We start from the raw sequence: 13009 nt of genomic DNA, 5'->3' as shown, positions 1-13009 counted from the left end.
GCCAACCTTCTGGCTGATTATAATTCAGCCAGCCTTCTGGTTGACTATCCATCGGCTGCCCCCTGAGTTCTGGCTGTGGTGGTTCCTAAGCATATAGTGGATTTGGAGCTCTCCACCATACCTGATTGTCATCCGGATTGAAAGGTTTTGGCTGATATACCACTAGTGGCTGATAATAATTTGGCCAGCCTTGTGGCTGATTAGCCATCGGCTGCCCCTCGAATCCAGGTTGATATACCATTTGCGGCTGATAATAATTCGGCTAGCTTTTTTGTGGCTGATTATAATTCGGCCAGCCTTCTGGTTTATCTTTGATCATTTTTTCAATGATCTCTATTAAAATTTTGTTTGAAGATTCGGCCTGGCCATTTGCTTGAGCATAGTATGGCGTAGAGGCTGACATATGAATATTCATGTTGTGGCCAAATTGTAGTACATCAGTTGCCCTAAATACTGTTTCATTATCTGAAACAAGTGTTTCTGGAATCCCAAATCTGTGGATGATGTTTTGTTCCATGAAATTAATCACTGTTTGCTGATCAACCGCTTTACAAGCCTTGGCCTCAACCCATTTAGTAAAATAATCTGTGGCAACAATCACCCAGTGATGGCCTTCGCTTGATGGTGGATTAATTTTACCAATAAGGTCAAGGCCCCAACCTCTGAATGGCCAAAGTTTGATTATTGGCTGTAATTCTTTTGCTGGTACATTTTGAATCGGCCCGTGTCTTTGACAAGCTTGACAACCTTTTGAGTAATCTATGCAATCTTTTCTCATTCTCGGCCAATAATATCCATACCTGCGAATTAGCCATCTCATTTTAATCCCAGCTTGGTGAGCCCCACAGCTGCCCTCATGTACCTCGGCCATAACCTGAAGTGATTCCTCCTTGCTTATGCATTGTAGTAGGAGTCCATCTTCTAACCCTTTTCTGTATAGATCCCCATCTAGAAGCACAAAGTTGATCGCTTTTCTTTTAATACTTCTATCAGCCTTGATGTTTGGATTTCGAAGAAACATTATAAATGGTATCCTCCAGTCATCGTCGGCCAAATCTTCTACATCAATTGTCCAAGTATCAAACAACATAGTATTTCTCAATTCGGCCGATGGCAAAGATCTTCGTGTTATCTTTATTAACTGATCTTCTATTCCGACTGGTACTCTTATTCCAGAGGCTGCTTGGGCCATGCTATTGGCCTCCTTATTCTGCCCTCTCGGCCAGAACTTAAGTTGAACATTATCAAATTGATTAATTAATGAAGTGGCCAGAGAATGAAATAGCCTTAATTGCCAACTTAGGCACTTAAAATCTTTAGAAATTTGGCTAAGGACTAAGTTTGAATCTCCCAAAATCTTTACATCTCTAACAGCCATTTCAATAAAAATCTCCAGGCCAATTATAAGCGCTTCATATTCGGCCTGATTATTTGAACATTTAAAATCTAAAAAGAAAGAGAATGAAGCCTTTCTGCCAGCTGGCGAAATAATAACAATACCTGCTCCTGCTCCATCAGCCGTGCTTGATCCATCAAACATCAAGATCCAAGGAGTTAAGAATATAGCTGATGACTCCAATTCATCATAAACCCATGGATCAATATCAGTTGAAGGATGATCGGCAAAAAAATCAGCCAGAACCCTTCCTTTTACTGATTTTTGTGGGACGTAGATAAAATTGAATTCCATCAAAGCCAAAGCCCACTTACCTATTCGGCCAGTGATCAATGGCCTTGATAGCATATACTTGATCACGTTAGTCTGACAAAGAATGTAAACATCAACAGGCCGCATGTATACTCTCAACTTCATGGCCGAATAGTATAAAGATAAACAAAGCTTCTCAATTGAGGAATATCTGCATTCTACATCAGTTAGTACTCTACTCAGGTAGTAGACAGCCTGCTCCTTTCCATGTTCATTATCTTGTGCGAGCATACTACCAATTGATTCTTCTGCGGCTGATAAATAAAGCTTTAACGGCCACTTCTTTCTTGGAGGCATTACAACCGGGGGGTTTGCCAAATACTCTTTTATTTTGTCAAAGGCCTTCTGATGGGATTCGTCCCAATGAAATTTCTCATGTGACTTTAATTTCACTAAAGTCAAAAAGACATGCACTCGACCAGCATGGTTAGAAATAAATCTTCTAAGAAAACCTACCTGGCCGAGGAACCTTTGCACTTGTTTTTTGTTGGCTGGGGCCCTAGCATTTATAATAGCTTTGACCTTGTTCTGATCAACTTCAATACCTCGTTTGTGTACCAAAAACCCCAAGAAATTCCCGGCTGAAACTCTAAATGCACACTTCAATGGGTTCATTTTCAATTTGTGGACCCTCATCCTTTCAAAGGCCCTTTTCAAGTGTTCCATATGCTGTCTCTTGGCCGATGATTTCACAACTACATCATCTATATAAATTTCCATGAACCGGCCAATCATATCATGAAAGATAGAATTCATTGCCCTTTGATAAGTAGCCTCAACATTTTTTAGGCCAAATGGCATCACAATCCACTCAAAAGTACCAATTGACCCAGGACATCTAAAAGCCGTTTTATGAACATCTTCCTCGGCTAAATAGATTTGATTATAACCTGAATGGCCGTCCATAAAAGACAATATTTCATGCTTAGCAGCCGAATCAATAAGTTGATCGGCCACAGGCATTGGATATTCATCTTTTGGAGTGGCATTATTTAAATTGCGAAAATCCACACAAACTCTAAGTTTGCCATTCTTCTTCATCACAGGAACAACATTAGACAGCCATTCAACATACCTAACTGTTCGAATAAATCCTGCCTTAAGAAGTCTCTCAATTTCTTCTTTAATTTTAAGCATTACTTCCGAAGACATCCTTCTTGGTGGTTGTTTATATGACTGAAAATCTTTCTTGATCGGTAATCTATGTTTTACCAATTTTCTAGACAGGCCAGGCATCTCTTCATAACTCCAAGCAAAGCAATCCTTATATTCATTTAATAATTTAATCAAATCGGCCTGGAATTTAGGCTCAAGTAAAGCACTAACAAATAATGGCCGATTATCTTTTTTAGTACCAACATTTATTTCCAATAAAGGATCTTGCACCTCTGCTTTATTATCTTCCATCCTGGAAGGGGCTGACTCCAAATCTTCAAGTTGGATTGCATCCAGCTTTTCGAAACCTTCTTCAATTATATCGGCCGTGCTGGCCGATACCTCTTCATATAGCTGTTCTTCTCTGGCCAGTCTCTTCTCAGCCAGATATGCTTTCAGTCTTATGCAAGCGGCCCTAAAAGCTTGCCGCTTCTTTTCTTCATTGGTTTTGTGATCCATCAGTAACATCTTCAATGTCCTTGATGGTCGACCTGAAAATATCAATTTTCGGCCGAGCTGCTTCTGACAATAATTCTTTAATATCAGCATTAATTAAATTCTTCTTCATTATTGCCACTGCTGGTCGTCCCATCCTGTTAATGCCAACAAATTTTATAGGTACAACAGTTTCATCATAAAGTGCAGCCTCAGCCGAATACACCCTAACTATAAAGGGTTTGTTATCGGCCTCAACAATTTTTACCTCATTTCCATCCCAAAAAATCAACATTTGATGCAAGGTTGATGGGATGCACATGTTAGGATGAATCCAATCTCGGCCTAAAAGGAGATTATAGGCCGCGGTTGAATCAATGATAAAGAAAGCCGTAAAGGATGTCTTACCGCCAATAGTAATTTCCAAAGGTAGAATACCTTTGGTGTTACTAGATCCTCCATTAAAACCACTGATGGCCACGTCGGTTGAAACTACATCGTCCATGGTTTTACCCAATTTCTTCAAAGTAGTTGCTGGAATGACATTCACCACCGAACCATTGTCAACCAAAACCCTATTGATTGGCTGACCCTCAACCCATACTTTAACATACAACGGCCTCGACTGCTGTGTCATGGACAAAGGTGGTTTTTCGAAAATGATTTTATCGGCCTTAGATGGCTGATCCTGAAAGATCAATCCTATCCCGGCCGATGAACTTGTCGAATCGTTCTTAATTTCTGAAGATTCAGCCTTTTCTTCCTGCTTGGCTGACTCAACATCCCTGTTCATCATTGGTTCTATCCTTGCTTCAAACACAGAAGGCAAAACAAATACCATGTTACAATTTACCTTATCCGGGAGAGAACCAAAATGAATTCTGTACTTGGCCGCATGCTTTGGATCCTGGTCGGGCTGATCATCTTTTTCTTCATAAAAGCATGCCTTATTCTCAAATGATGTAGCGACCTCCATATCTTCAGCCACCACTGGTTCATTTTTCCTTTCTAGTTGATCATGGTCGATCTTATCTTCTTTCCTTTTGAGTTCTGCATTTTTCCTTTGCATCCTCCTTTTTTGGGTACGTGTAGGAGGCTGCTTAGGAAACTTTGGGTGACTTACTCGAGTCCATCTGCCATGGTCAACCAAAGGAGGTCTAATCGTTCTTACACGGCTAGATTCTTCTCCTTTTTGAACCTATATTTCTGACTGAATTGTTGGTTTCCTTTTGAAACTAGGATAAAAATGTTGTTCTGGCAGGACTCTATCGGCCACCGATGACCGAATGATTCTCACTGCCCTCGGCCCATTTTCTCTAAATATTGATCGATTGATTTCTTCGTGATTCTGTCTAGGCTGATGGCCTAACCTTTCATGGACACTGCGCTTTCTGGTTGATTGGAAATAGCCCCTCTTGTCTAAGTCATTCCTTCAGCCTTTGCAATTTGGACAACAACCATGGTTGATGAGGGCAATTTGAGCTTCTCTTAACTGAATTTCCAAGTCCTTAACTTTCTGCTCATCATTACTGGCCGATGAACTACCAAGAACTTTTGGTAATCTTTCCTGTCTACCATTATCAGCGGCTTTTTCAGTTGCCAGGCTGATTACATTGGTACTGACAATATTAGGAAATAGATCGCCATCGACCCCCATTACATCTGGCTTCTTTTCAGGAAATTTCAATACACCTTCATCGATAGATTTCTGCAATACATTTCTAAATACATAACAATTGTTAGTAGTATGATTCCATGAATTATGAAATTTGCAGAACTCTCTTCCTTTTAAATCATTGGTCGATGGTATATTGTGTCCTTTTGGCAAAACGATTTGTTTATCGGCCAACAAATGATCAAAAATTTGTTCTGTTTTGGCCAGATCAAATGTATAAACCTTACCAGTATCAGCCGTACCCTTCCTGGCCGATGAAGTCGATGGCTGAGTACCACTGGTGGATACATTTGGTTTTGTTAAAGCGTCACATACATAAGGTTTCTTTAGAATGACTTCGGCTAAATTAGCTTCAAAATCTTCCTCTTCAACCACATCAGTTGAATAAACTTCATAGTTGGGGTCCCTATAGTACGTACCTTTAGAGGAATTTTTTCGTTCTTTCTCCTCTTTGAGAACCAACTCATACCTGGTAGCTTTCTCGGCCAGGTCATACATGTCACGAAATGGAACTCCTTCAAACCTCTTTCGAAGTTCAAAATCAAGGCCGTTCAAAGTCAAACGGATGTACTCCTGTTCTGGAAGAGGTACACGACATCTTAATCTTGCTCTCCTGAATCTTGCAATGAATGTCTCGACCGATTCACTAGGCAATTGACTTAGCCTGGATAAATCGGCCAGAGTAGGTTCTGTCTCCGTACGGTAGAACTGATTGTGGAATAATTCCTCCATCTGTGGCCAATTAAAAACAGAGTTAGGAGGTAGACGAATATACCATGAAAAAGCTGCCCCTGTCAAAGAGTTAGGAAAAAGTCTCAATTTCAACCACGGGCTAACACTGGCCTCTCCACATTGAACCGTGAATCGGCCAATGTGTTCCACGGTCGATTGATTCCCCTCTCCACTAAAGGTTACAAAGTCAGGGACTTTATATCCTCTAGGGAACTCAACTTGGTCTACCACTTCTGGATAAGGAGTTCTATAAATTGGTCGGCCGGCACCTCTAAGTTCCAGGCCATATTCTTCTGTGAGTAAATCAGCTAATTGTCTTCTATCTAACATGACTTGAGGTGGCTGATTTAATATTGGTGGTACCTGATTAAAAACTGGCGGCTAATTAGCCGCTAGTTGATAGCAATTCGGCCAATCATGTGGCTGATTAGCCATATTCTGCCCCCCGAGCCCTACCTGTGGCGGCACATGAGTATACAGTGGGTTCGGTGGCCTCCACCTGATCTGATTGCCCCCCGAGTTCAAAGGCATCCTAGGAGGGTTTGGTGGAATTACCTGTGGCCGCGAACCTGCTACTGGTGGCTGATTAGAACCTGCCAACATAGGCTGAGGATAGCTTTCTGCCCAGGTGAGTAGCGTATGAACCGGCTGACTTGATGTTGCACCTGGTTGGAGTGTCACTACTGGCGGCCATGGCTGTGATGTTTCAACTCTGGCCGAGCAGCTTGTGATAGATTCGGCTGAGAAGCCGATTCCTGATTGTTGGAGCTGCTAGCTTGAGTCGGCTTGTTCAAAATAAAGGCTGAGAGTTGGGACATATTTTCATGCAAGTCGTTGTAGCGTGCTCCCATCCTTCCCATTGCATCTACCAAGGAGCTAACCTGTGCCTGAAGTACGGCTAACTCATCAGTAGGACCTGCTGCAGAGTTCTCAGCCTGTACTAGCTGATCGCCTTCCTCCAAATCTTCATCAGTAGCCACGGCCTTAGAATTTTTTGTGGGCCGCGGCATATTTGCCTCTTTTATAACACTCTAGTAGTGGTCCCACCGGGCGTGCCAAAACGTGTTCGCGCAGTTTTTGTTCCCTACGCCGGTCGATGGACTCTTCGCGGGCGTGCCAGAGTATTTGTATAAAATACCCAAAATATGTAATTGAACACCAGCCTATCCCTTTTTCCGATGGCTGACTCTCAGGCGATTGTGTGGGAGAGAGACTAGTAAGAACTCCCAGCAAGGTTCTTTTATGCCTTGTTTGTAGCAAGGACTTTTTAGAGCGTCTAAAGAAATGCAACGGCTGATGAATGTTTGAATGGATGGAATGGCCGAGTGAAGACAGACGGCAAGAACTTAATCAATCGCCGGCTGAACGTGATGGCGAGAACTTAATCAATCGCCATCAGCCAAACACAATGGCAAGAATTTAATCGATCGCCACTGAAACGTGATAACAAGAATTTAATCAATTGCCATCAGCCAAGTAATGACAAGAATTTAATCAATTGTCACTACGATTCAATGGCAAGAATTTAATCAATTGCCATTAAATTGAAAGCCTAACTAAAATTACGTAATTAAAATTGGCATAATTGAAATTGAAAGAAAGTAAATGGCTGAATCGAAATAGTTGACGAGGATCTAATCAATTGCCATTAAATTGAAATAAAGAAATTGATAGGAAAATGACGTAGAGTCAATTGAAAACATTTTTAGATGAAATGCATGTTTTGTGGTGGTGCTGGACGAATTGGAATAGGAATACAATACTTTTATTTATAGAAGTTCTATCTCAACTTATTTTCCTAATTACTTGCTAGAAAATCTCTTTGCTCCTTGATTTTCTTCACTTTATTACTCAAACTAAACCACGTTCCAGTAGTCTTTTGCGTCTCTTTACTTCTTGCTTCAATAGGAAAGTCCTTGCTGAAATCTCTCCTTGATTCAGTCAAATGCAAGTTGTCGAGAAATATGCTGAAAAGTTGCTGGAAAGTTGCTAACTTTTAGCAACTCCTTTCCTTAAGTTAGGCTGAAACCTTCCCTTAAATGGCTGGAAGACCATTTATAGCTTTTGCCCAAATTATCCCTCACGTGACGGCCTCTCCTTTGAATTCCTTATTCCTTTGCAACGAAATTCCTATTTCATAGGAATCTCATTCCAACTAAATCTCTTTTATCCAAACTGAAATAATATATTTGAATTAACTCAAATATTAATTACCAAATTTCAGCAACAACCTTACGGGATAAGGTGGCTGAATTCCTAAATTTTCTCCTCTTGTTTCTCAATTGACCGTCTTTCTTTAAGACATAATAAACACTTGTCAATTCTTCATTGGTCCATGTCATCGCTGAGATGGCTGCCAGTTTTTGGTGCCAACAGTTTCAGATTGTCTCAGGCTTCTGCAATCGGTCACACCCAGTTCCGTCAAATTCCCTTCAATTGATGGAGCATTCGTCGGATAATTTGGCCGCCGGTCTAGGTTTAATTTGTGAATGGGCTCGCCGACTGTGGTCATCAGTTTTGTGTGTGTGTGTTTATATGGTTTGTGGCACCTGTAGGAAGTGGAGTTGAAAGAGGGAATTGAGAAAAAGAAGAGAGGAGAAAGAAGAACAAGCTAGTGGTGGTGATATTTAACTAAAGGAATTAGTTCACAAAATTGGTGGTGGAGGTGGAATTTATAATTTTAAATTTATATATTCAAAGTTAAAGAATATATAAGTCATTTCATTCTTTTTCTTTTTCTTTTTTTTTCTTTTTTTAAGTTAATTAAGAGTCAAAATGGAAGCAATGTTATTTTACATGGAAAAAAAAAAAAAAAAAAAATTGAGGAAGAAGATTTGATACCATTCAAAAATAACATATACTAATAGATCAAATTGATTTTTACAACGTGAGTGATGATAATTTTTCAAAGGTGTTTAAGGTGAGATTTGATGCAAAGGCTAGATTTTACAAGTCTTAACTCGTGGGGAGTGGTTGAAGGAATCTAAAGTTGATATTTGTTCAACAACGTAACATGCAAGGAACTGTGTTTTGTTAGTCTAGATATTTATCTTATAAAAATTATTTAAGGAAAATGATTGACAAGGATTGTTAATATACTTTTATTTAATTTGAAATATTAGTGTAATTTTTTCTTTGTCTCTCTTGAATTCATGTAGTGTAATTTTCTTTGGACGACACTTAATTGAAGAAAATCTTTTTAAGTTACCATTTTTTTAATCTTGCCCTTTCACTATCGCCGATGAATAAGTGCAATAATATATGTTCAACAAAAAAAAAAAAAAGCTTACCCATTCAACAGAAAAAAAAAATAATAATAAAAAAAAAAAAATTGGAACGTAAGATATGACGGGGTCAAAGTTCATCTCATCTATAAATTAGAGGGCAAAGTTCTCTGTAATTCACAGGCTTTAATTATAATTGTTCTCTCTGTTCCACTTTTCAAGTACTGTTTCTCGTTCCACTCGAGCTGTAACTCATTAATTAGAGTTATATCCCCAAGCTCTGTAAGTCTCTCTCTTGCTCTACCTGTACATGCATGCACTTTTTTCAACTAATTTTATTTATTTATTATTATTATGAAAAAGAAAGTAAATACTCTCAGCTAAACAACAACAGGATTTGAAAGACTTGTAATCTACTTAATTCTTTGCATAATACGTGGAAATTGTTTGTTGATGTTTATACTGTAAGCAAGTCATAATCTGAATCATATATGTTAAATCTTTATGTTTAATTTGTGTGGTGTGTGATTGTTATGCCCCATACTAAGAATTAAAGAAGGGAAAATGATTGTGGCTCTAAATCGTGTAGTCACTTTCCTTAAGTTATTATTTATCCAGGATAATGCTTAGTTACTCACCGGTGAGTAGTTTCACCCTACTCACCCCTCATGTGTTCCAAAACAACATACCACATCAGTTTTAATAACCAAATAATTCACGTTCTCTTGTATTTTCTCGGATCAATCATTGAATAACTTTTTTTATTAAAACTGATATGGTATGTTGTTATTGGAACACATAAAGAGTGGGTAGGGTGAAGCTACTCACCGGTAAGTAGCTAAGCATTATCCTTAACATTTTGTCATTATAGAAATAATGTATATTTTTACACGTAACTAAAAATCAATGAAGTCGGGTTTTGTTTTTTTTTTTTTTTTTTTTTTTTCTTTTTTTTTTTTTCTGTTTCCTGAATGCAATGAAAGGTTTCAGAAGGCTTTTTAAATCATCTTCTGCCTCATTAATATATATTATGTCTTGTATTGAAGAAATATGGTTTCAGAAGGCTTTTTAAATCATCTTCTGCCCCATTAATAAATATTATGTCTTGTATTGAAGAAACATGTGGATATGAAATACTAATAGACTCTCAGTATACATAAACTCTTCTCGTGCTTATGTATTTTCTTAAACTTTCAAGAAAAAAATGAACAAGACAACAAAAAAAAATACAAATATCAATACAAATTAAAAAGGTTTTTGTATCTTATTTGAAAAGTAGTTATGTTAAAAATATCTGCAAGTCAATAATGAATCTTGTCAAAAGGTCTGATTCACTTACTCATAAATCCTTCATTTGTAACATGTATCTAAATGTCTTTCTGAATTCAACGCTAAACATTTGCATATTTAAATGTGGCAAGTATGGCACCAACTTGATTGTCTCTCTCATTTTTGAGCTGAGGCTTTTGGGTAGTGTCATTTGTGGGCTGCAATTATTTGCTATGCTTGACCTAGGGTTGCAAACGAGTTGAGCCGTTTGCGAACTGCTTGGGCTCGGTTCGTTAATTACTCGGCTCGAGCTCGGTTCATTTATAATTGAACCGAGCTCAAGCCGAATTCTGAGGTTCAATTCATAAATGAGCCAAGCCTAAACATCAGTAGGCTCGGCTCGTTTGTTCATGAACCGTTCACGAACTGAGCTCAATAAGGCGTTCGCGAACATACTCGATTATAATATATATATATATATATATATATATATATATATATACACACACACACACACACATATCCAATTATAATATATAATTTTATGTTATGAAGGCTAGTCCACAATCAAAACAAAAACCAAGCCCATTTATACAATCAAACACAAGCCCATCTGTACAATCAAACCCAAACCCATGTCTTATGTCTAACCCTAATCATCTTTCCTTTTTTAAAAATTATTAGTAGCCCAAGCAGCAGCGGCAACACACTCAACAATCTGCTTTCTGTCATGGAATCTTACTTCTCTCTCTTTCTCTTCTTATATTTGATTTTTATGTATTAATCGTCTTTCATCCAAACTGATTTTTAATATAGATTTTGGGGTTTACTATTGATCTGTGCATCTCTCAACTTCTTCCACCAAAATCAACTCTGGTAAGTTTAATTTTTGATCAAATTTATCACTTTCTTTCTCTTTTTCTCTCAAACTTCTCTCTTTTTATGGCTGCAAATCTATTTCTCTTATTTTTTTTTTATTTTATGTTTTGTTCTAAATTTGTTAGATGCGAAATACCACCAAAAAAAATTAAATAGCTTGAGCTCGGCTCGAGGCTCATCGAACAGAGCCGAACCGAGCTTGAACCAAATTTTCTTGGCTCGGCTCAAGGCTCGTCGAACAGAGCCGAGCCGAGCTTGAACCAAATTTTCTAGGCTCAGCTCAAGCTCAAGCCGAGCTTGAGCATTCTGTCACTTGAGCCAAGCCGAGCTCGAGCAAACCATGGCTCGGCTCGTTTGCAACCCTAGCTTGACCTAAGTGTTGGGCATTCCCTCTTGGGCGGTATATTCTCAATCTACTTATTTATAAAATTTGAAATTAACCTTTCAAATATATATATATATATGGCACCAACTTAAAACATCTTTATTTATTAAACAAAGAAACCATGCATACAAGCTAGAAAATAAAACTGACAATGCTATGACTATTTTGCAAAACTACATGGTCCACAGCAAGCATAAACATTCGGATGGAAAACAATCTATACCACTGAGACAAGTGAATTCTCGAAAGCGGCTCAACAATTGATGAGGGAGTTGACCGCGTTCGAGAATTCACTTGTCTTAGTGGTATGATTGCTTTGTAGATTTTCACATTCATGTGAGATATAAATTTTGTAATTGGCTAATTTCGGTGTCAAAACAAGTTCGTTCGAGTTGTAATTTCAAGTTTAAAATTCAATATTGAAATCAGATGTGGAATTGAAAAGTTATTCAAGATTGATATACTGAGATCTATGAAAAAGGTATTAACAACACTTTAAGAAGATGAGTTAGAAGGTTAAGACACTTTTTACTTGGTATATTTGCAAACTTACCAAAACAGAATTTTGTTGTGGAAATTTCACATCTTTATAAAAAAATATATAGTACAATATTCATGCGCAATGATTCAAGATAATGAACAACAACACCAATGAATAATCAAGTAACAATTCTTTCATTAAACTAAATAATACATCATTTGAACAATATGGAAATAACATGAACATAAATTTAACAAGATAAATAATTCAGCAATATAATATTAATAATAACTCAATAATATAAATTAAAAAGTAAAAAAATAATATAAAATAGGTAAGAAAGATATGGCCTGATTGTTGAGGCATGTGTAAACACATTGACCTAAAGCTGATAGTCCTCCCCTTTGTGCAGGTATTGGTGAAACTAGTCAGCTCCAAGATACAACCCAATCAGATCGCAGCGGCGTCTCCTCTATGTGCACGACCACAAGAAGACTAGGTCCAAGTCTATATAAGTCTTGTTGCTTACAAACTCAATATGTAAAATAATATACACTAACATCTCACAGAAGAAAGAGTTTTAAAGATAGATTATAAAATGAAGAGAAGAGTCTTAATCACTCTATATCATCACTTATACATCAAACACTTCTCCATAGAAAAATGAGAAGTCTTCTAATATATATCGAATAATAAGTCGAACGGTAATCCACACTTAATATGATATTAAGTAAAAATTAAAATGATTAGATTAAATATAATTTAATAGTATTTAATATATTATAACTGAATATATAATTTATTATATATTTATTTACTTTTATTAAAATATTTCTCAACAATCCCCACCTATTTTAATAAAATAAGTAATATAAATAATTGAACAACTTTATACTATGCAATCGGTATAGGTGTTTTCTGGGCTTGAACCTATACTTAGTGTGATAGTCTCCATTTGAGGAACCTGAATGAACTAAGTCTTGAATTCGGTTTCTTGAGCCAAACTTTAACATACCATACACATAGTATTTACGATAGACTTGGTTTTACGGGTTAGCGCAATTAA

At 37.5% G+C, this 13009-nt stretch overlaps 2 protein-coding genes across 2 annotated transcripts; both read right to left on the bottom strand.

The window, feature by feature from the left end:
• Positions 1-262: 262 nt before the first annotated feature.
• On the bottom strand, positions 263-3322 carry LOC132314406 (uncharacterized). Its single transcript, XM_059813277.1, has 3 exons — positions 3064-3322; positions 1364-2946; positions 263-1228 (listed from the first exon to the last, which is right to left on the bottom strand). Exons 1-3 carry the CDS (start codon positions 3320-3322, stop codon positions 263-265), a joined length of 2808 nt encoding a protein of 935 aa, XP_059669260.1.
• A 1408-nt stretch (positions 3323-4730) lies between these two features.
• On the bottom strand, positions 4731-6035 carry LOC132314405 (uncharacterized). Its single transcript, XM_059813276.1, has one exon. It carries the CDS (start codon positions 6033-6035, stop codon positions 4731-4733), a length of 1305 nt encoding a protein of 434 aa, XP_059669259.1.
• Between the last annotated feature and the right edge of the window lie 6974 nt (positions 6036-13009).

Source organism: Cornus florida, unplaced genomic scaffold, assembly GCF_030987335.1.
Source record: "Cornus florida cultivar Cherokee Brave unplaced genomic scaffold, ASM3098733v1 CherokeeBrave_3.0.0_Hap2_Chr06, whole genome shotgun sequence".
NCBI classification, from domain to species: domain Eukaryota; kingdom Viridiplantae; phylum Streptophyta; class Magnoliopsida; order Cornales; family Cornaceae; genus Cornus; species Cornus florida.
This window is presented reverse-complemented; position numbering and strand designations above follow the sequence as displayed.